The 20,348-nt window shown below is 48.8% G+C and overlaps 2 protein-coding genes across 3 annotated transcripts in view; both read left to right on the top strand.

The window, feature by feature from the left end:
* Positions 1-9,805, top strand: part of LOC309625878 (uncharacterized protein) — a 33,468-nt gene extending 23,663 nt beyond the window's left edge. Inside the window, exons 3-4 of the mRNA XM_082385925.1 lie at positions 8,052-8,356; positions 8,430-9,805. Of these exons, the coding sequence (XP_082242051.1) occupies positions 8,165-8,356; positions 8,430-8,777 (540 nt within the window). The 5' untranslated portion in view covers positions 8,052-8,164 and the 3' untranslated portion in view covers positions 8,778-9,805. The remainder of the gene's footprint in view (positions 1-8,051; positions 8,357-8,429) is intronic.
* A 318-nt stretch (positions 9,806-10,123) lies between these two features.
* Positions 10,124-20,348, top strand: part of AP3B2 (adaptor related protein complex 3 subunit beta 2) — a 31,428-nt gene continuing 21,203 nt past the window's right edge. Inside the window, exons 1-4 of one of the 2 annotated variants that reach the window (XM_082388487.1) lie at positions 10,124-10,395; positions 18,846-18,921; positions 19,058-19,132; positions 19,427-19,522. In XM_082388487.1, the coding sequence (XP_082244613.1) occupies positions 10,283-10,395; positions 18,846-18,921; positions 19,058-19,132; positions 19,427-19,522 (360 nt within the window). In that variant the 5' untranslated portion in view covers positions 10,124-10,282. Of the gene's footprint in view, positions 10,396-13,448; positions 13,712-18,845; positions 18,922-19,057; positions 19,133-19,426; positions 19,523-20,348 lie in introns of those variants that run through there. The other variant, XM_082388489.1, reaches the window with a different exon arrangement.

Below are 20,348 nucleotides of genomic sequence, written 5' to 3'. Positions count from 1 at the left end.
AAAAACCATTGAACTGTACACTTTTAAATGGTGAATTTTATTGTATGTGAATTCTATCTCAATAAAAAAGGTACAAGACTTGAACAAACACTTCACCAGAGGGATTATACAGAAAACAAGTAAGCACATGAAAATATGTTCAACATATTAAGGAAATGCAAATTAAAACTATTGTGACCAGAGAAGCCCAAGGAGATATGATATATATGTAATATGTAATTGGTAATATGTAATTTGGTATTTAGGATGGATGTATGTAATATGGCATCTAGCATGGAATCCTGGAACAGAAAAAGGGCCTCAGCAAAAACAAGTAAGGAAATCTGAATAAAGGATGGACTTTGATTAATAATAATGTATCAATATTGGTTCAGTAATTGTTCCATGTGGTTCATACTAATATGAGATGTTAAAAAGGGTTAGTTTTTTGGGATGGTGTAACTGTTCTATGTTGATTGTGATGCATCTACTAGTGTGTTAAAATTCATATAAATGTACAACAAAAATAGCCAATTCTACTAAATGTTAATTTTTTTAAAATAAATTTATCTATTTATTTATTTATTTTTGGCTGCATTGGGTTTCGTTGCTGCATGCGGGCTTTCTCTAGTTGTGGCGAGTGAGGCTACTCTTTGTTGTGGTGTGCAGGCTTCTCACTGCAGTGGCTTCTCTTGTTGCGCAGCATGGGCTCTAGGTGCACGGGCTTCAGTAGTTGTGGCACGTGGGCTCAGTAGTTGTGGCTCGTGGGCTCAGTAGTTGTGGCTCACGGGCTCTAGAGTGCAGGCTCAGTAGTTGTGGCACATGGGCTTGGTTGCTCTGTGGCATGTGGGATCTTTCCGGACCAGGGATCAAACCCATGTCCCCTGCATTGGCAGGCGGATTCTTAACCACTGCACCACCAGGGAAGTCCCTAAATGTTAATTTAAAAGATAAAATTAAAAATTATTTGGAGCAATCAAGAGCCAACAGAACCTGGAGTGAAGAGAACCACACTGGATGAGGTCTGTCTTTCCAAAGCTTTCCCCTTAGGGCCCTCCCCCATCTGTACAGTGTGGTGTGGCTAAACCTCATGCAGAAAGCCACAGAACTTCTTGGCTTAAGACATCAGTGGATAAATTTCAGGGTGGAGCAGCTGGAAACTGAGGGGGGAATACACCAGAAAGGAGGTATCTACAGAGAGGGGATCCCCTAAATCTGCACATAAAATTCCCACAAGGGACTCCCCTGGTGGCACAGTGGTTAAGAATCCGCCAGCCAATGCAGGGGACACGGGTTTGATCCCTGATCCAGGAAGATCCCACATGCCACGGAGCAACTAAGCCTGTGTGCCACAACTACTGAGTCCTCGTGCCACAACTACTGAAGCCCATGCGCCAAGAGCCCATGTTCTGCAACAAGAGAAGCCACCGCAATGAGAAGCATGCACACCACAACGAAGAGTAGCCCCCGCTCACCACAACTAGAGAAAGCCTGCACACAGCAACGAAGACCCAACACAGCGAAAAATAAATAAATTAAATAAATAAATTTATTTTTAAAAAAATTCCACAAATCCTTGGATAACTCCTTACTGCACATCCACTGGGTGAGACTCCAAGGAGCCCAGTGGAAAGCAACAGCTGAAAGGGAGATATTTCTGCTGCTGTGTACTGCAAGGGAGACAGAATTTGTAGTTTGATTTCCACAAATTTAAAGGGGCTTGGTAAATGCCTTTAGAATGCCCACTGAAATAACATAGGGGCTATGCCTTAGAAGACTATGGGGCAGGACTAAGGAATTCACCCTAATAATAATGGTGAAACTTAAACAGACTCACCATAACAAAGGGTTGAACCAGAACTCCACAAGCTTCAGGTCAAGTTCAAGCTATTAATTTGACTGCTTGCTAATACAAAAATCAATGTTCTTCAGGAGAAGATAAAAGAATCCATAATCTGTACAATGTATCATCTCCAATGTCCATTGTACAAATTTTAAAAATCCTAGACATGCAAAAAAGGAAAATGTGGGCTTCCCTAGTGGCTCAGTGGTTAAGAATCTGCCTGCCAATGCAGGGGACACAGGTTCGAGCCCTGGTCTGGGAAGATCCCACATGACGCGGAGCAACTAAACCCGTGAGCTACAACTACTGAGCCTGCGCTCTAGAGCCCACGAGCCACAATTACTGTAACCTGTGCTCCTAGAGCCCGTGCTCCGCAACAAGAGAAGCCACCACAATGAGAAGGCCACGCACCGCAACAAAGAGTAGTCCCCACTCACAGCAACTAAAGAAAGCCCATGCACAGCAATGAAGACCCAATGCAGCCAAAAATAAATAAATAAATAAATTTATTAAAAAAAAAAAAAAAAAAGGAAAATGTAGCTCAACATCATTAGAAAAGTCAGACAATGACAGTAGATACCTACACCACCCAAATGTTGGGGGGAGAAAAAAACCTTTAAGCATTTATTATAAATATCTACAAAAAACTTTAAACAAAAGATAGTCATAACAAATAAGTAGATGGAGAATCTTAAGAAAGAAAAGAAAATTATACTTAAAAATAGAAATTCTAAAACTGAAAATAAGTAAACAAATAAATGACTGATTTTAACAGCAAGTTGAAGTTGTCAGAAGAAAGGGTCAGTGAAAGTAAAGAAATACCAGGAGACATCTCAGTCAAAAGACTGAGAATAAAGACTGAAAAAAAAATGACATATCAAACAATATTAAGGTGATGGTATTAACTGGAGTTGGAGAATGAGAGGAGAGAGAAACCAAGGCAGAAAAATGTGAAAAAATAATGGCAAAAATCCCCGAATTTGGTAAAGACAAAAATGTATATATTCAAAATTCTCAGGGCACCACAATGAGATATACATGAAGACAACTGCTCCTAGGTACGTCATAGTCAAACTGCTGAAAACAAATATAAAATCTGAATAGTGAAGATAAACAATACATGACATACTGGAGAACAATAATTTGAGTTATCTTTGATTTTTCACCTGGAACTATGAAGGTCAGATGACAGTGGAGGAAAATCTTTAAACTGCTGAAAGAAAAAGATTGTTAATACAGAATTCTACATCCAATAGGATGAATGAAGTTGAAATAAAGTTATTTTCAGATAAAAGAATTCATCTAAGAGAATTCATCCACCAGCAGATCTGCACCACAAGAAATGCTGAAAGAAATTCTTCAGGGTAAAGGTGAATGATATCAGGGAAAATCTTAGACCTTCATGAATGAATGAAGAGGATCAGAAATGGTAACTATCTGGGTAAATATGAAAGACTCTTTTCTTCCTACTTTATTTAAAATGCAGGACAGTTTAAAGCAAAAATTATGACATCATCTTGTGGAGTTTCTAATGTGTGTAGATATGATACATGTAACAAAGCATAAAGGATGGGGCAAGGATTGTAGTAAATGGACCTATTTGGTTACGAGACTTCTACATTTTATGTGACATCGTACAATATCATCACTAAGTAGATTGTGAAAACTTAAGTACATAGTTACATTACAGTACTAGAGAAACTACTAAAATATATACAAAGAGGTACAGCTAACTGTCAATATGTAAAATGAAATTCTTTTTTTTTTAATTGGGTGAAATTCTTTAAAAAAAAAATTGAATATGCCCAAAGAAGACAGGAAAGGGAGAAGAAAGGAACAAAAGTCAGAAGGGAAAAAAAAAAATAGTAGCTCAAAATCCAACCATTATCAGTTATTACATTAAATATCTATGGAACAACAAATGGTTCACTTTAAAGGCAGACATTGCCAAAATGAATAAAAAAGCAAGACTCAACTATATTCTGTCTACAAGAGATGCACTTTAAATATAAAGACACAGATAGATCAAAAGTAAATGAATGGTAAAAGATATAGCTACAAATAGCATAATATCAGATAAAATAGACTTCAAAGCAAAAATTATTAGCAGAGATGAGGAGTGACATCCATAACCATAAAGGTTCAATTCATCAGAAAGACATATCAATAATCAAATGTTTATGTATCTAATAATAGAATTTCAAAATCCACAAGGCAAAATTTGACAGAATTGAAGGGAGAAATGGACAATTAATCCCTCTATTAATTCATTGAAAAACTACACAAGAAATCAGTAAAGACATAGATGATCTGAGCAACATTATCAACCACCTTGACCTAACTAATATTTATAGAATACTGCACCCTAAACATGCAAAATGAACATTTTCAAGTGCACATAGTATATTCACTAATATAGACCATAGGTTAGTCAATAAAATAAGTCTCAACAAATTAAAAGGAACTGAAATCATCAGAAGTTTGCTCTCTGACCACAATAGGGTGAAGATGGGGCATCTGTGTACCCTGGAGGCCAGTAAGGGGAGAAAGGTAGTTTCAGATTGCAGGCACAAGTGGCACTGCAAGCACAAGCGGGTATGGGGTAGGGACTGAACACCAGGAGGAGGGGAGAGGGGTGGGTGAGGGCACCAGTTACCCACCCCAGGCCCCAGCTTTACGGTCTCTGGCTGCCACCTGTCCCCAGAGCTGCCAGGAGGAGGGAGTGCTGCCATCAGAATGGCCCAGGTGGTGATGCTCGGAACAGGGCCCCTGGGCTTCCTGCTTGGCTCCTTTGTCTGCCTCAGGGGCGGACAGCTAGTCTTCCCTGCTCTGGCCACAGAAGGAGAGCACCTAGCAAGGTACGGAGGTGACGACTGCAAGATGAGCTGCTTGGGCTGGGGGCTAGGATTCAGGTGGGATCACTGGGCCAAGGTGGGGGTGGGGACCAAAGGTTTTGTAAGGGAAGGAAGGGCCAGCCCAGGGTGTGCTGGGGGCTCAAAGGAAGGGTCTGCTCTGTCCCAGTGGGGAGCCCCAACCCCTGTTCTGGCTGGAGATGGCCAGCTGAGAGCAGTGACCCCAAAACCTTGCTTCCCACAGAGGAACCCTCTGTCCAGGGCTAGACTGAAGGGGGACAGGAGGGGTTAGGCCATAGCCACACCACCAAGGGCCACCACAATGACCCCACAAGCCCTGTGCTCAGTGGTAGGACCCTACTGGGTGAGGTCCTTTGGGGATCTCTAGGGGAAGGGCAGGGCCCAGGGCCCCAAGGAGACTGCCTGTCACCCCACACCCAGTTGCAGGGCCACCCTCACCGCTGTTCCTCTAAAATTCTCCATCAGAGTGAAAGGAGAAAGAGATCAGGTCCCCAGTGAGGACCCCCAATGGGATGGGAAGCATTTCAGGCCAGGTGCCCAGAGAGTGGGATGCTCTGTCCCCTGGGCTCTTGCTCACAGCTCCAGGACCTCGCTCCTTCTCCTTTCTTACAAAGAAAACGGCAGCTCAGCTCAATGAAAGCCAAGGGGAAGGTCAGGAAGAATACAGGGGGTCAGTAATTCCTGGTGGTGGGGTCTGGGGAAGGGGGTGCTCGTGTGCCAGCAGCATGAGGGAGGCAGGTACTATACAGTGGTTAAGGTCATGGGCACTGGAACCAGACCGCCTGGCCTTGAATCCTGGTTCCCCCACTTACTAGTTTGTAACCTTGGCAACCTCTCCAAGCCTGTTTCCCTTTCTGTTAAATTGGAAGGATAACAACAGTATCTATTTCATGACATTACTGTTAGGGCTAAATGGGGTTTTAGCACAGTTTCTGGCAAGAAATATTATCATTATGGATGGAGCCCCACGTGTAGGCCTACATCCCCTATCTGAAGGGTCATCTCCTCATCCAGACCCTGACTCAAAGTCCAGGGGCCCAACTGATGGTGGCCAAAGTGTTCACCACTGGGGAACTTTTCAGAGGGAGAGTCAGGGGTGGGGCCCTGCTCTCCAGAGCCTTTCCAGCTGCGTGATTTCCTAAGAGCTCTGGGGCAGGGCTCACAAGGAGGCAGCCAGTTTCTGAGGGCCCATTGTTTTTCTCCTCTGAGATGAGAAAGACACTTTCTCCCCACCCCTCCTCCCTTGACGCCCAGCTCTGCATGCTCAGGTGCAGGCCAAAGATAAACAAATGCTGCCGGTCTCTCCTTGTCTTGCTCACAAAGAGTTCTCAGTGCCTCCCAATGGTCCTGTGATGTCCAGCCTTCCAAGCTTATTATCCCCAATTCACAGATGAGGAAGTTGAGGCCCAGAGGGAAGAAGTGGCTTATTTGATGTCCCATACAGAGAAGTGGCACAGCTCGGACTTGGTCTCCCGGTCCTGTATCCAGTATTGCAACAGACTCATGGGCACGCCAAATGCATAGCCACACATTGACGCACAGACAGACAGTCCCACATGCACCGTGCACAGCCTGAGTGGGGAGAGGCCAGAGGGGCAGTGGTTTGGACCCTCACTCCTCAGGAGCCAGGTGGTGACAGCTGTTTGGTTTTTTTCCCCTCCCTAGATAAGCTTCACATCTCAGGTAACTGGAGCAGAAATCCTCAGCTTATCTTTTCTCCAGGTGGGGTTCCTGCTGCCCCAGTAGGGGCCAGGACAGTCCACTCTCTTCCACAGCTGTGACCTCTGCTTGGCCTAGTGGGTATGGGGGGAGTGGGAAGCAAGAGATGCTGCTGGTGAATTTCAGGAGAGTGTGACCAAAGTCCAAAGGGCTGTTCACATGACTGGGTCCTCCCTGTGGTCTCTTGAGGTCAAGAGAGATGGGAGAGGGGAGACCTGAGCCTAAGGTGACCAACTGTCCAAGTTTTCCTGGGTTCTTGGGATGTAGGGTTTTTTATTTTAAAACCTGGAAAGCCCCAGGCAAACTGGGATGAGTTGGTCCCCTGAGTCTTCCACAGCTCCCAGTTTGTGAAAATTGAGATTCACTCCGTAATATGTAGAGGGTACTATGGACTGGGGCCAGGAGGGAAGGGAAGCGTCAGGGACAGGGGAGGCAGGCCCTACTTTCACCCCCTTTCCCAGGCTCTCTCTGAGACCAAAGCTCAGGCACAACCACACAGGCCATCCTCCCAGGTCCCAAAAGCCCTTTGTTCTCAGTAAAGATAGGAGAAACCTGAACTAAATGCATTTCTCACTTCCTTATAGAGGAAAAGGAGGTAAGGGAGGTGACTGATGTTTAGGTCAAAGGGCACACGAAAGAGTCATGCAGACATACATTAAGCTGTGTGCACTCCAGCAACGTGTAACTTTTGGAAACCTGTTTCTTTATCCTGAAAATGCAGTTATGTACCCATCTTGTGGGATTGTATTAAGCATCAATGAGCAGCAGCTTAATAGATGTTGGTGGCTGAGATTGTGGGAGGGTCTTTCTCCTCTCAGACTTGGCAGGAGATGCCTGTCTTGGGTCTAGATCTCACACAGGTTTCTGTTTCTTTCTTTCTTTTTTAAAAAATATTTATTTTATTTTATTTATTTTTATTTATTTTTTGGCTGCATCGGGTCTTAGTTGCAGCATGTGGGATCTTTCATTGTGGCAAGGGCTCTTCATTGTGGCACACGTGCTTCTCTCTAGTTGTGGCATGTGGGTTTTTCTCTCTCTAGTTGTGGCATGCGAGCTCCAGGGTGCATGGGCTCTGTAGTTGAGGCACGCGAGCTCAGTAGTTGTGGCGTGTGAGCTTAGCTGCCCCGTGGCATGTGGGATCTTAGTTCCCCAACCAGGGATCGAACCCGTGTCCCCTGCATTGGAAGGCAGATTCTTTACCACTGGACCACCAGGGAAGTCCCCCAGGTTGCTGTTTCTTCAGGACTTCTGCTCATCTCAGGTTCACATGCCCCTGGTGTTGCCTCCAGGGAATGGCAAGATGGGAGATGACTGGGAAAGGGGGTCCTAAAGGAGGAGGAGGGGAGGGGAATGGCGAGGCTGGAATTTGAGATGAGAAGAAAACGTTGGATAAGGAGGAGGTCTCAACTGCTGGAAACTGAAGGGTGGCTCAGGGCAGAATTTATCCATGATATCCAGGCCTCTGAAGTTCCTCAGCACAGGGAGGCATGTGTGAAGTAGCGAAGACATTCACCTCAGGCTTAGCCCCAAGCCAAGTCTCCCTGAGCCCTGGGTGGCCCATCTGACCCAATGATCAGTGGCTTCTCCCTCATCCCAGCCTGCAAACACACGGTGGTCTGGTCCATTTCTCCTCCCAGGCCCTGATTGGGGCAGTCAGCACCATTAAGTTCTTCCTGTCTGAGGCTTTCCTGGGTCAACACTTAGAGGCCATGGAGCACCTGAGCCAGGAGACCTCTTCCTGTTCAGGCTGATGTCACCCACTGGATGCTGGTGCAGGGCCCACGTGGGCATGTACTGCAGCCACAGAGAGATCATCCACTTTGAGGGTGAGTATCTCATCTGGAACGCAGGCCTTAGTCTTCGAACAGAGGCTGCCCATCAAGCCCAGCTCCACCAGTGGGTGGGCCTCACGGGGATGAAGACTGCAGGTCCCGAGCTCATGGTGTGAGTCTCTGAAGACAGGCACTTGGGCACCCAGGGTATGGGGCTCAGGGCCGCGGGATCTTGGGAGATAGGGGTGCAGGCTGGATCTTGGGGCTGGAGTCACAGGACCTAACCTGGCTCTGATCAGCACTTGTCTGGTGATCCTTGCATGCAAGAATCCTGGTGGCCGCGGCCCGCTCATGTTTCTCGGCTCCTGTGAAGGCGTTGTGTCCAAACAACGGCAGCGACTGCTGCTGTGCTCCCGCTCGCTTTGGAGGGTGCTGCGTAGACAGGGTGGCTGGAGCACTGCATACGCAAAGCCTTGGACGCTGACCCACCTCCCTATCACCCCACGTGCAGCAACTGCGTGCACTCTGCACTGCACTGCTCGGCCTAGAGCCCAACCTGGACCCCCTACAAATAGCCCGGAGTCCCATTAGTTCAGTGCACACGGCCCAGCTACTCACGCAGGACCCCACGTCACCTCCAGAGCCAGTTAACAAATGCAGCTAACCAATGCGTTCCTGGAAAATTCAGGCCCTCCCTCCCCACCCAGGCCACGTTCTTCAACCTCAAGATCCACTTTCCTCTGGCAGACCCAAAGCCCCTAGAAGCAAACTAGGCCTGCTAACTCATCAAGGTTCTACTCCTCTGAAACCCTTTTGGGCCCACTCCAGGAAGATCCCAGCTCACAGATACTGGGCACATCTATTTACTTCAGCCTACTTCAGCCAGGTGCTGCCGTGGTCCTGGTCAGTCCCTATTCCCATTTTCCAATGGAACCCACGTACGGAGCCAAATTCCACCTTTCCGGCCCCGCCCATTTCCACCCAGGCCCACCAATTCTGGTTCTGGAGACACCTGTGTCCTAGTCTATAGATCAAGACTCAGCCCTATGGACCCTTCCACACTCCGTATCCAGGCCTTCTCACCTTCTCCGTGAAGTCCAGCCAAAAGACCCCAGCTATTCAACCTGATGCCCCAAAGTCAACTAGAACCCACCCCTTCCCCCAATCCAGTCACCACTTTCCCTCTGGATCCAGGCCGTCTTTCCTTGGGGTACCTTGGGGGAGGAGCTGAAGGCCTCACATGATCCAAGAGTCTTGGCAGTCACACCAGACCCTAACCCACCCTCTTCCCTTCCCCTTCTTTCCTAGGTTTCGGTGGATGTGGACTTGACCGTGGACTAGTCATGACCTCAGGCACTCCTGGGTGGGCATGAGGGCTTCAGAAATGGTCATTAAACTATTTTCCAAAGCTGAATTCGGGGTTCACATTCCCCTCTAGTCTGTCCCCATCTCTCTACATCTGCATCTACATCTACAGCAGCATGCTGTAGGCTCCTTGGCGCTCTTGGACCAACCTTCCTTAAATTCCAACATCTCCAGGAAACCCTTGTGCACAGATTTCTCTTACCCCTCCCCCACCCCCGCCCTTTCTTTCCACAGCGTGGGTGAGCATCCGCGCTAGTATCTGGGATGAGTGGAGCCCCTAGAGGCCGTTCCACCGAGACTCGGTGGTCAGTGGTAGGTAAAGACGTTCTGCATCCCCAGAAGGCTGACCCATAATCAGTCCAGCAACCTCCACCCACCCCCAGACCTGGAGCTGCATCAGTCCCTTTAAAGGGCAGGAACCTTCCTTACTGGGGGGTGGAGGGATTTCCGAGGGATTGGGGCGGGGCCAGACTGCTACACCTCCCCTCCTGCTCTCTCCGCGGACACGCCCTCCGCTCCGCAGGCGCCGGTACCTTTAAGAATATTCACGCGAGCATCTCTGATTGATAAATCCGCGCGCAGCCTCCGCCACTGCAGGTTGCGGCCTCTGCGGAGCCCAGGCCGCGCAGCTGATCTCGCCTGTCCGGCCTGCGTTCCCTTCCTCGGTCCCTGCCGCATCCCGGAGGCGCCGCGACCTCCGCAGCGAAGCCCGCGACCTCCCCTGCCGCCCCATGTCGGCCGCCCCCGCCTACAGCGAAGACAAGGGCGGCTCTGCTGGCCCCGGGGAGCCCGAGTACGGCCACGACCCGGCGAGCGGCGGCATTTTCTCCTCCGACTACAAGCGGTGAGGGAGCCGGCCGAGAGGGTGGCTGTGCCCGGGCCGGCCTGGAAACATGCGGTCCGGTACCATGGACAGCGCCCAGGCCAGTCGGCAGCGCCCAGGCCGGGCCCCGGCCGCGCGCACCGGAAGCCTGCCCAGCCCCCTCCCGCCGCAGTCACGGGCCCTCGCGACGCCCGTCCCCCACGCCAGCATCCCGCCGTGAGGGGCCGGCCGGGGACCTGGGAAGGGGGTCGGAGGCTGGTGGGGGATGGGCCAGCCGTCTCTCTTTCTGGAGGACCAATCCTCCCGCCCCAGGTGTTTCTCCTGTTAGTAGGTTTGGATTACAGGTTCTCCGCCTTTTTTCGCGTGTGGCGAATTGACGCCAAAATAACGTGGGGGAGGGGTCAGAACCGGCGAGCTTGAGCCTGGGACCTGTCCAGGAAGGCCCGTCCTGGAATAGACTCAGAACCTTAGGCCTGGCCCCTCCTACAAATCCATTTTCCCTCATTCTGGTCCCCATGTTCTCATCCCCATCTCCCATCTGGCGCTCACACTCTTGCTCCCCACATTGCCCCATAGTTCAGCCCTACCTTAACTTCCCACTCTTTCCTTTCGCCTTTGGCTCATTCGTTCGTTTATTCGTAAATTTTGAAACAAGCCTTTTTAAGGGCCTACTGTGTCGAGTCTCGTCCTAGTCACTGTGAATGCAGCCATGAACATGAGACAGTCCTTGTCCTCAAGTTGCTCTAGAGGGGGGCACAGGGAAGAAGCTGTCAGTGACAGTTCAGTGTAGCGGGGGCTGTCAGAGCGGTGAGAGGAGCTGGTCCCTGTGCCCGGAGAGAAGGGACAGGGGAGAGCCAGGGATGTTTCGGGCAGAGGAACGAGCTTTTAGCAAGGTGTGGACGTGAAGGAGAGCCAGATCACAGGTTTTGTAGGTGCTAATACGGTGAGGGCAGAATCTCTGTGCAAGCCACCGGAATGACCAGAAATGAAGGTGGGGAGATGCCAAGGTTCGGCGGGGGGGGGCAATGAAGGGTTCTAAGCAGGCAATAGCAGATTTGTATTTTAGAAGGATCCCAGGCTGGATTGTGGAGAAGAGATTGGAGGGGTGCTGGATTCAGCAGGAGACAAGTGAAGGGGGTTGAAGTTGGGGGGGAGGACATGATGGTGGCCTAGACTATCGGCGAGGCACAGGACTTGAGGGCTATTTTAGCTGGTAGAAGCCACAGACCTGATGATTAACTGGGGGGAAAGGTAAGAGGAAGGGGCTGGGAGAAGATAAGGATAATCTCAGGTTACTAGTTCTTATAACTGGATAGATGGTGGTGCCATACAGGGTAATTGGACATAAAGACATTACAAGCAAATATGTGGAAAATAATGGCTTTTGACATGCTGAGATTGTAAACTCTGAGGTATAATACATTCAAGTCTAGTAGGTAGCTGGATGTTAGGATTTGGAGTCCAGGAGATTATTATATATCCATCAAAGCCACAAAAGGAAGCCAAGAGAACCTAGGGAGCATGTAATATAAAATGAGTTCAGACAGGGCACAAGTAGGAACCCTGAAGACATGGAATTAAGAGTGACCAGAGAGCAGGGGGAAAGTGTTTCAAAGTAACTGAGAAAAAGTAAGCCAAGGGAAGGAGGAAAAATAAAATGTAGTTTCAGGAAGGAAGCGATCAGCAATGTCAATGCCCATTGAGGTCAACTCAAACAAGGAAAGCAATCATGACCATTGGCTTGACAAAGAGCAGGTCAACCCCTTTCTGCTTTACTCCCCACCTTCTGCCCTGGGAGAATAGTTCTGGCAAAGTCAGAAGAGGAGGGGCTAGATTATTTTTCCCCAACATTCTATGATGAACAATTTTAAACATACAGAAAAGTTGAGTGAATAATACAATGAATGTGTGCCCTCCCCATAGATTCAACCATTGTTGACATTCTGCCATATTTGCCTTATCTAACCATCTGTCTATATTTTTGGCTGAACCATATAATTTGTAGACATCATGGCTCCTCAGCCCTAAATTCTAATCAGCATGGGAAGCCAGATTAAAGTGAATAGAGGAGTGAAGAGGAGGTAAATAAATAAAACACAATGGATGGGAATTTTGCTTTCAAGAAGTGTGACTGTAAGGGGGAGAGAGGGAAAGAGTTGCCAGAGGAGAACATCAGTTCAAGAAGGTTTGTTTATTTTATTTTTGTTGTTATTTTTGTTTGTTTATTATTAGGATGGGAGAGCCCAGAGCAAGTTTAACTGCTGATGGGAAGGAGCCAGCCGTGTGGGAGAGGCTGAAAGGAATTGAAGGAGAGAGGGGAGGGGAGGCTTACCGAGCTGGGTGGGAGGATTGGCCTGGCCTCAAGGAGGACCAGCTCTGCCCAGAGGGAGGAGGACAGGAGAGGAGAGAGTAGATGCAGATGCTTGGGAGCTGTGGGGATTTGATCTAAAGCCTTTATTTTCTGTAAGAAGCCAGTAGTGAAGCTGCAAAGGCAAGGCTGTGGGTGGGAATTTGAGGAGCATCAAGGGGGTTTGAAATACAGCAAATAAACTAACCACTCCTGGCAGGGTAGGGGTCGAGGGGACAAGAGGGCCAAGGATGTGAGTAAGGAGCAGATTGGAGGGGGGGACCTGGGGGGCCTAGGCCAAGTATGGAGGAAGTAGAGATAAGAGAGTGCTGATAGGAAGGAAAAAATCAAGGAAATGGCCCTGGAAAGACAGGTGAGGATCAAGATGGTTAGGGTCAGGGTGAGAAGGGGGTGTACAAGATTTCTGAGGAAGAGCTGTTCTGAGGAGGCAGAGGTCCAGTTGTGGCATGAGAGTGGAGGGGAGGGATGCCCCACCTCTGTCTGGATCAGCTCTCCTGCCCCCTAGTCCCCTGCCTGGAGATTGGGGGTTGGCCCTGTCCCCAGTCCCTGCCCTCCTCCCCCTCGTGAGTCCTTGTCTCTGAGCAGTGAAGAGGAAACCAGAGCCTCCCTCCCCGCCAGTGTCCAGTTTCTGAGTTTCGGGGCGGGCCGTCTGGTGACAGTGACAGGCATCCCCAGCTCCCTGGTCAGCTCAGTCCCATTTCAGAGCAGGACCTGGTGCCCAATGCAGCGATTCCTGCAGCTCCCAGGGGCCGTGGTGAGGCCAGGGGGCAGAGGGACTTGTGGGGCTGATCAGGAGGCTGCCAGCCCTGTGCTGGCCCCTGAAGGCGGGCCCCCACCCTGGTACCAGGCCCTGCAGCCGGAGGAGCTTCGGTGGCTGCAGGCGCCAGAGGAAGACACGACCCCAGAAGCATCCCTGGAAGGACCTTGCCTAGAGCCTGGCCAAGGCCACAGCCAGAGGCAGCCACTACGGTACAGAGGGGCCCCCAGAGACCCTCACCCAGACAGCCAGGAAGGCAAGGCGTGGGAAGCTGCCACTCTCAGCCAGGACCCATTTAAGTTCCACCTCCTCAGCAGGAGGACTGGGCCGGCATTTAGGGTCTAGGTGGGAAGGGGGGGCATCAGGGGTACTGTATGGGGGACTGAGAGTTTGAGTTGGGGGAGATAAGCCTAACTCCCTGGAAGCTCTGAGGGGAAGAGGATAGTAAAATATTTGAGGGTGGAGTAAAATATTTGACCTTTTCCTCCCCCCAGGTCCTAGGTATAGTGGGTTCTGGGTGAGGTTTGGAGACAGGATAAAGTGTTTGGCCACCTTCTCCTGTCTAGTGGGTTGGAACTTGGGTTGTGAGGGGAGGGAGGAGAGTGGATATCAGGCGAGATGAGTATGTCTGGCCTCAAATGCCATGTTTTACCCACCAGCTGGCTCCAGTGCCCCCCACCCCAGAGAGTCCCTCAGGCCAGGCCAGGGGTCAGGTCACAGTGAGAGCAGTATAAGGGGATCTGACTACGGGAGATTAATGTTTCATGGCCCTAGAGTGTTGCTGTGTATCTCTCCCTTCTTCTCCCTCTTGGGAACATAAGCTGGTGAGAGTGAAGATGAGGGGCCCAGGGTGGTTACACCCTAGGAGGGAGCTGCTGTCTGTCAGGGGGCAGCTGACAATCCTACCTGTGCTATGTCCGCTATGTCCCCGTAGTCCCTCCGCTCCCTCGATTCCCCTCACCTAGGGCCCTAGAGCCTTCAGGAGCCTGGAAGGTGTGCGCTAGGCTGGGTGGGTGGGAGAAGTGTGGGTGCCACAGCACACGCCCTGGGTGTGTGCATTGGACACGGGCCTGTGGCATGTGTCGGGGTGGTGAGGACACCCGGGTGCGAGGAAGCCTACTTTAGAGAACTCCCAGCGTTAAAGGGGCTGGGCAAACTCTGACAGGTCCCCGTGAAGTCACCCCAGGCTGACCAGTGAGGACGCCCACCTGACCCCTCAGAAGGCGGTCAGAGGATCTGTGAGGCTGGAGTATTTGATCTTAAAAGCCTGTATTTATCATGAAGAATCTCAAATGGGAGCCCACAGGCCATTTTGGCCAATGAGACTGGAGTAACTCAGTCTTGTCAAAAAGGTGTATGTGTATGTGGTGTGTGTGTGTTTGTCGAGGGACGTGTGTGGGGTATGTGCATGTCTGGATCAGGGGGTGGGGGGAGTCGTGGTGGATATGTGTCTGTGGGCGTCTGTAGGGATTTGTAGGTGAGGTGTGTGCGTCCATAGGTGTGTGGGTTTATGTGTTGAGGGTGTGTTTTTGTGGGAAGTGTCTGTATGTGTGGTATATGTGTCTGTGACTGTGTGTATTTCTGTGGGGATTGTGGGTGTGTGTCTGCAGGGGGTTTTGTGGGTGTGTGTGGGTTTATGTATAGATTGTATGTGTCTGGGGGTTGTAGGTGTGTCTTTGGGGGTCTGGGTATGTGTATGGGGTGTAGGTATGTCTGCGGGGAGATGTGGGAGGGTATCGCTGGTACCAGTGTTTGGTGGGGATGGTTGGGTGTGTAGGTGTCTGTGAGGGTGAGTTGGCTGTGTGGGGGTATGTATGGAGGTTCCTGGGGGTGCAGTGGTGTGCATATATTGGGGAAGGTGGCACCCAGCTCTGTCATTCTTCCCACACCCTCAGTGCTGCCCAGGCCCAGGTGAATGGTCTGTATCTCTGTCTACAGCCATGTGTCCTGAGTTCAACACACCTAGGAATTGACCACCTGGTTTGTGTTTAGGAGGGTGACAAGGTGGTTGTCTTCTGACCCTGGCTTGGCCATAGGGAGTAGAAAATGTCCTCTGGTTTGGGGGGACATCTTCCTGAATGGAGGAGTTTCGATCGGTTTTTTTTTTTTTTAAATTGAAGTATAGTTGATTTACAATGTTGTGTTAGCTTCTGATGTACAGCAAAGTGATTCAGATATATATAGATATATATACATATATAATTTTCATATTCTTTTCCATTATGGTTCATGACAGGATATTGAATCTAGTTGCCTGTGCTATACAGTAGGACATTGTTGTCTATCTATTTTATATATAGTAGTTTATATCTGCTAATCCCATACTCCTAATTTATCCCTCCTCCACACCCTTTCCCCTTTGGTTACCATAAATTTGTTTTCTATGTCTGTGAGTCTGTTCCTGATTTGTAAATAAGTTCATTTGTGTCATATTTTAGTAATATCATATGGTATTTGTCTTTCTCTGTCTGACTTACTTCACTTAGTATGATAATCTGTAGGTTCATCCATGTTGCTGCAAATGGCACTATTTCATTCTTTTTTATGGCTGAGTAGTATTCCTGAATGGAGGAGTTTTAGATCAACTTGAGTGGGGCTGGACGTCTTCTCCTGCCCTCATCTGACAGCTAGCAAGTCCTCTGTGTTCTGTTAAGCACTCACACATTTCTGCAAAATGCAGCCCTATGACTAGGTGCGTGTTATGTCAGGTTCTTTTCTTCCTCTTAGCATTTATCGCTTACTCATTTCTCAGCATCAGCACCAGTCACACTTGGCTCTTTATGACTATTATCATGCTCTTCCCCCTCCTAATATTGCTACCTCCAATTTCTGATTTTGTATTGCTTCTAAATGTTTCACTTCTGTGACTAACTTTGCGCACACTGCTTTTTAATTCCTACCATTGGTGATACCTCTCCCGGCTGGGTTCTCATGCCTGGGTCAAAGCTACGGATTATCTGAGTATCATCTGGGAGATTAGAGAATGTACAGTTCTCCATACACAACTGCTCATTACATTTTGGAATTGCCTGGGCAATATATGAGTGCATCAGTGGTCCCACTGCTCTATCAGCTGTGTGCAGACACAGTTTTCCATGGGGTTATTCACACTTCTCTGTTCACTTCTTTGACCACCAGCCCCTGGACCTCTGAGTATGGTTGGGCAGGTTGTTCACTGCTCAAGGGCACATGGCCTAGGAATACCAGACAATGCTCCACTCACTGAATGGGGAGCAGCAGCACAGGGCTGTGTCTACCTGGCGGGGCAAGCGGATGGCAGAAGGGCCCCTGACAGTGAATACTGAATATATACCCTAAATTTATATCAGTACTTTATCTATTTTGAATATTAAACTTTTATTCACCATATCCCAAATATTTTCCTTTCTGTTGCTATTATGGGCTGAATTGTGTCCCCCTCAAATTCATATGTTGAAGTCCTAACTCCCAATATCTCAGAATGTGACTGTGTTTGTAGATAGGGCCTTTAAAGAGATAATTAAGTTAGAATGAGGTCATTAGGGTGGGCGCTAATCAAATATAATTCACCTGTTATAAGAAGAGGAAATTTGGACACAGAGACCCACAGAGGGAAGACCATGTAAAGATATAGGAAGACAGCCATCTACAAGCCAAGAAAAGAGGCCTCAGAAGAAACCAACCTGCTGACACCTTTATCTCAGACTTCTAGCCTCCAGAATTGTGAGCAAATAAGTTTAGGTTGTTAAGCCACCCAGTCTGTGTTACTGTTATGGCAGCCCTAGCAAACAAATACAGTTGCCTTGGTTTTTTTTTTTTTCTTAAATTTAGTTTACATACAAAAGTTAAAAAAAAAAAAACCTAGTAATAATAATAAAAAATTATTATTACTGATAATTTTATGACCTTGAAAATTAAAATTTCCCCCTCTTCCATATATTGAAGTAAGTTAACTATTAAACAAATATGGAATTAATTTTGGTGTGAAATATATGTACAAGTTAAATTCTTTGCTACATAGCAGTTGTCCCGACAGCATTTATTTCAGAGGAGGAAAATTTCTTTCTCCCATTGGTGAGTTATTTGTTCCTAATGTATCAACTTAGATCCATTTGTGAAATTTCCCCCCTATGACTCTTGACTTTCTACTTTTAACCTGGTACCATAGGGCTTTTATCGTTGTCATGTTGTTTTGTGTTTTGAATTCTGGTAGGGGGAGTTGTCTGTCATTGTTCCATTGTTCTCTTGTTCTCCCCCCAAAATTCTCTGGAGTTCTTACCAATTGATTTTTGTTTCTGGATGAATTCTGTAGTCACTTCAGGAAGTTTGACAAAAGGCCTCCATTGAAATTTCAATGGCCATTGTATGAAATTTGTATATTGGCTTGGAGACTACCTTTATTCCCCTCCGTCATGTGCAAGGGGTTATTTATTTAAATCATCGTTTACCTCTCCCATTAGGGTTTTATAACTTTCTTGAATGACTGTTGAATGTGACAGGTCTGGCCTTTGTGGTAAGACCACCTCAACAGACTCTGGAGAATCTGGGACGAGTCCAGTCCTTGGAATCAACTCAGTCTGTGGGGTCAGGGCCTGGGACCACACTCGGGGCGGGACAAGGGCATCTTGCTCTTATTTTGACACCCACCTCCTTTCCACTGGCTCCAGGTCCTTCTCATCTATCCAACTGGCCATTTCCTGGGAAGGGTCCCTACCTTTCCCACCCCAAATCCATCCTATCATCTCCTGGCTGTATTAGTTTCCCAGGGCTGCTGTAACCACAAACTGGGTGACTTAATAGAAATTTATTATCTCACAGTTCTGGAAGCTAGAAGTCCAAAATCAAGGTGTCAGCAGTGCCATGCTCCATCTGAAACCTGTAGGGGAATCCTTCCTTGCCCCTTTCTAGCTTCTGGTAGTTTGGCAATCGTTGATGTTCACTGACTTGTAGATGGATCACTCCAATCCTCTGTCTTCACAAGACGTTCTCCCTGCATCTCTCTCTCTTCACAAGGCCATCTTCTTAAAGAACACCAGACATATTGAATTAGGGACCAACCCTACTCCAGTATTACCCCATCCTAATTACAGCTGAAACAATTCTATTTCCAGATAAGGTCACATTCTGGGTACCTGGGGTTAGGACTTCAACATATCTTTTATGAGGGGGACACAACTTAGCCCATAACACTGGCTGGCCCACATGCTCCTTGCGACCCTAAGTCCCCTGATGTGTATTTTACCACCTTCCCTTCTGGTCGAGTCCTGCTTTCCCTGCCCAGGTCCCTTCTTTCTGCCTGGATCCTACTGATTGATAGCCCCACCCCCACTGCTGTGCTCTCAGCTGACCTCTTGTGTCTCCCACCAGGCATGATGACCTGAAGGAGATGCTGGACAGCAACAAGGATTCCCTCAAGCTGGAGGCCATGAAGAGGATTGTGGCGGTGAGGGGGGAAGGAGGGGCCTCCCTTGGGCGAGGGGCCTGGGGATCAAAGAGCAGCTCTCCTTGGCTCCTTGTGGACCTTCCCCTAATGACAGCTGGCATCCTTCTTCTCCCCCTACCTTGACCCCACCACCCAGATGATTGCCCGGGGAAAGAATGCCTCAGACCTGTTTCCTGCCGTGGTGAAGAACGTGGCCTGTAAGAACATAGAGGTGAGTGCTACACGGTGAGGGGGGTCTCTCATGCCCACCTCCACAAGGAATAAACTGGAGCTGGTTGGGGGTGAGGAAGGGAACAATCCAGGCCTTGGGGGGGGGGCCAATCTGCTCAGAATGTTCCTGGTCCAGGAAAAGACACCATCTAGATGTCCCTGAACTAGATGTGGATCAGAGCAAAGGAGCCAGGGTACACCCAGGATGCTTTCCCCATGGACCACAGCCAGCTGGGGTGATGACATCTCATGGGGTGGGGGCACCAGTCCCTGCTGAGAAGCCCACTCCCCCCAGGTGAAGAAGCTTGTCTACGTGTACCTGGTGCGCTACGCTGAGGAGCAGCAAGACCTAGCCCTGCTGTCTATCTCCACCTTCCAACGCGGCCTAAAGGTCAGAGGTCTCCATTTGCCTCCCTGGGGTCTGGGCCTTGTGGGTGCTGTATTGGAGGAGTGAACCCAGGGAGAGGTCTGAGCATGGGGGGACAGGCTCTGGAGGCCTTTTCCTACCTGCCTAAAGTTGGGAGAGTCAGAGGAGGCTGTGATGATGGCTGCCTCAACGTGAACCACTTGAGCCCCTGACATTGGCCCTCACCCCCATTGATGTAAAGGGATTGAGGCCCACAGCCAGGCAGAAGTCTGCCTTCTTAGGACAGGGTTGTGTGCGGGGAGCTGCTGACCTGGATTCCTCACCTCTGGGTGTCGGAGCCTTGGCACTGGCAGGTTCACCTGGTCTGGGTATCTATCTGTGGAGAACAATGGCTTTGGAACCTTTTCACCTGGAACTGGGTAAGGAGGACAAAAGGGTTTATTGAAAACAAATGAGCTCCATGGAGAGGAAAACCACAAAGTTCACCAAGCAGGAGAGCAGCCTCAGATGTGGAGACTGGGTTCCACGGTCAGCACAGAGAACATAAAGATAAGACCATTCCATTTTCAATAAGTTCAATACAGCCAATGATTCCTTGAGCATTGGAACAAATTGATTCCTCTGTTTAGCACCAGAAGAAGTAGTTGACTTGTCTCAGATGCCCCAGTGTATGTAAAATATCCACCTTTAAAGACCTAGATCACATTTGTTGTGGTGAAGTGCTCTTTGAGGCAGGCAGAAATTGAAATCACCCAAGGGAAGGGACAGTGGGAAGATTCAAGTCCCTTAGAATTCAGTGGAGGGACTTCCCTGGTGGCGCAGTGGTTAAGAATCCACCTGACAGTGCAGG

The sequence above is a fragment of the Balaenoptera borealis genome (genome assembly GCF_965194805.1).
Source record: "Balaenoptera borealis genome assembly, chromosome: 3".
NCBI classification, from domain to species: domain Eukaryota; kingdom Metazoa; phylum Chordata; class Mammalia; order Artiodactyla; family Balaenopteridae; genus Balaenoptera; species Balaenoptera borealis.
Note: the sequence above shows the minus strand (reverse complement) of the source record. Positions and strands in the feature narration are given on the sequence as shown.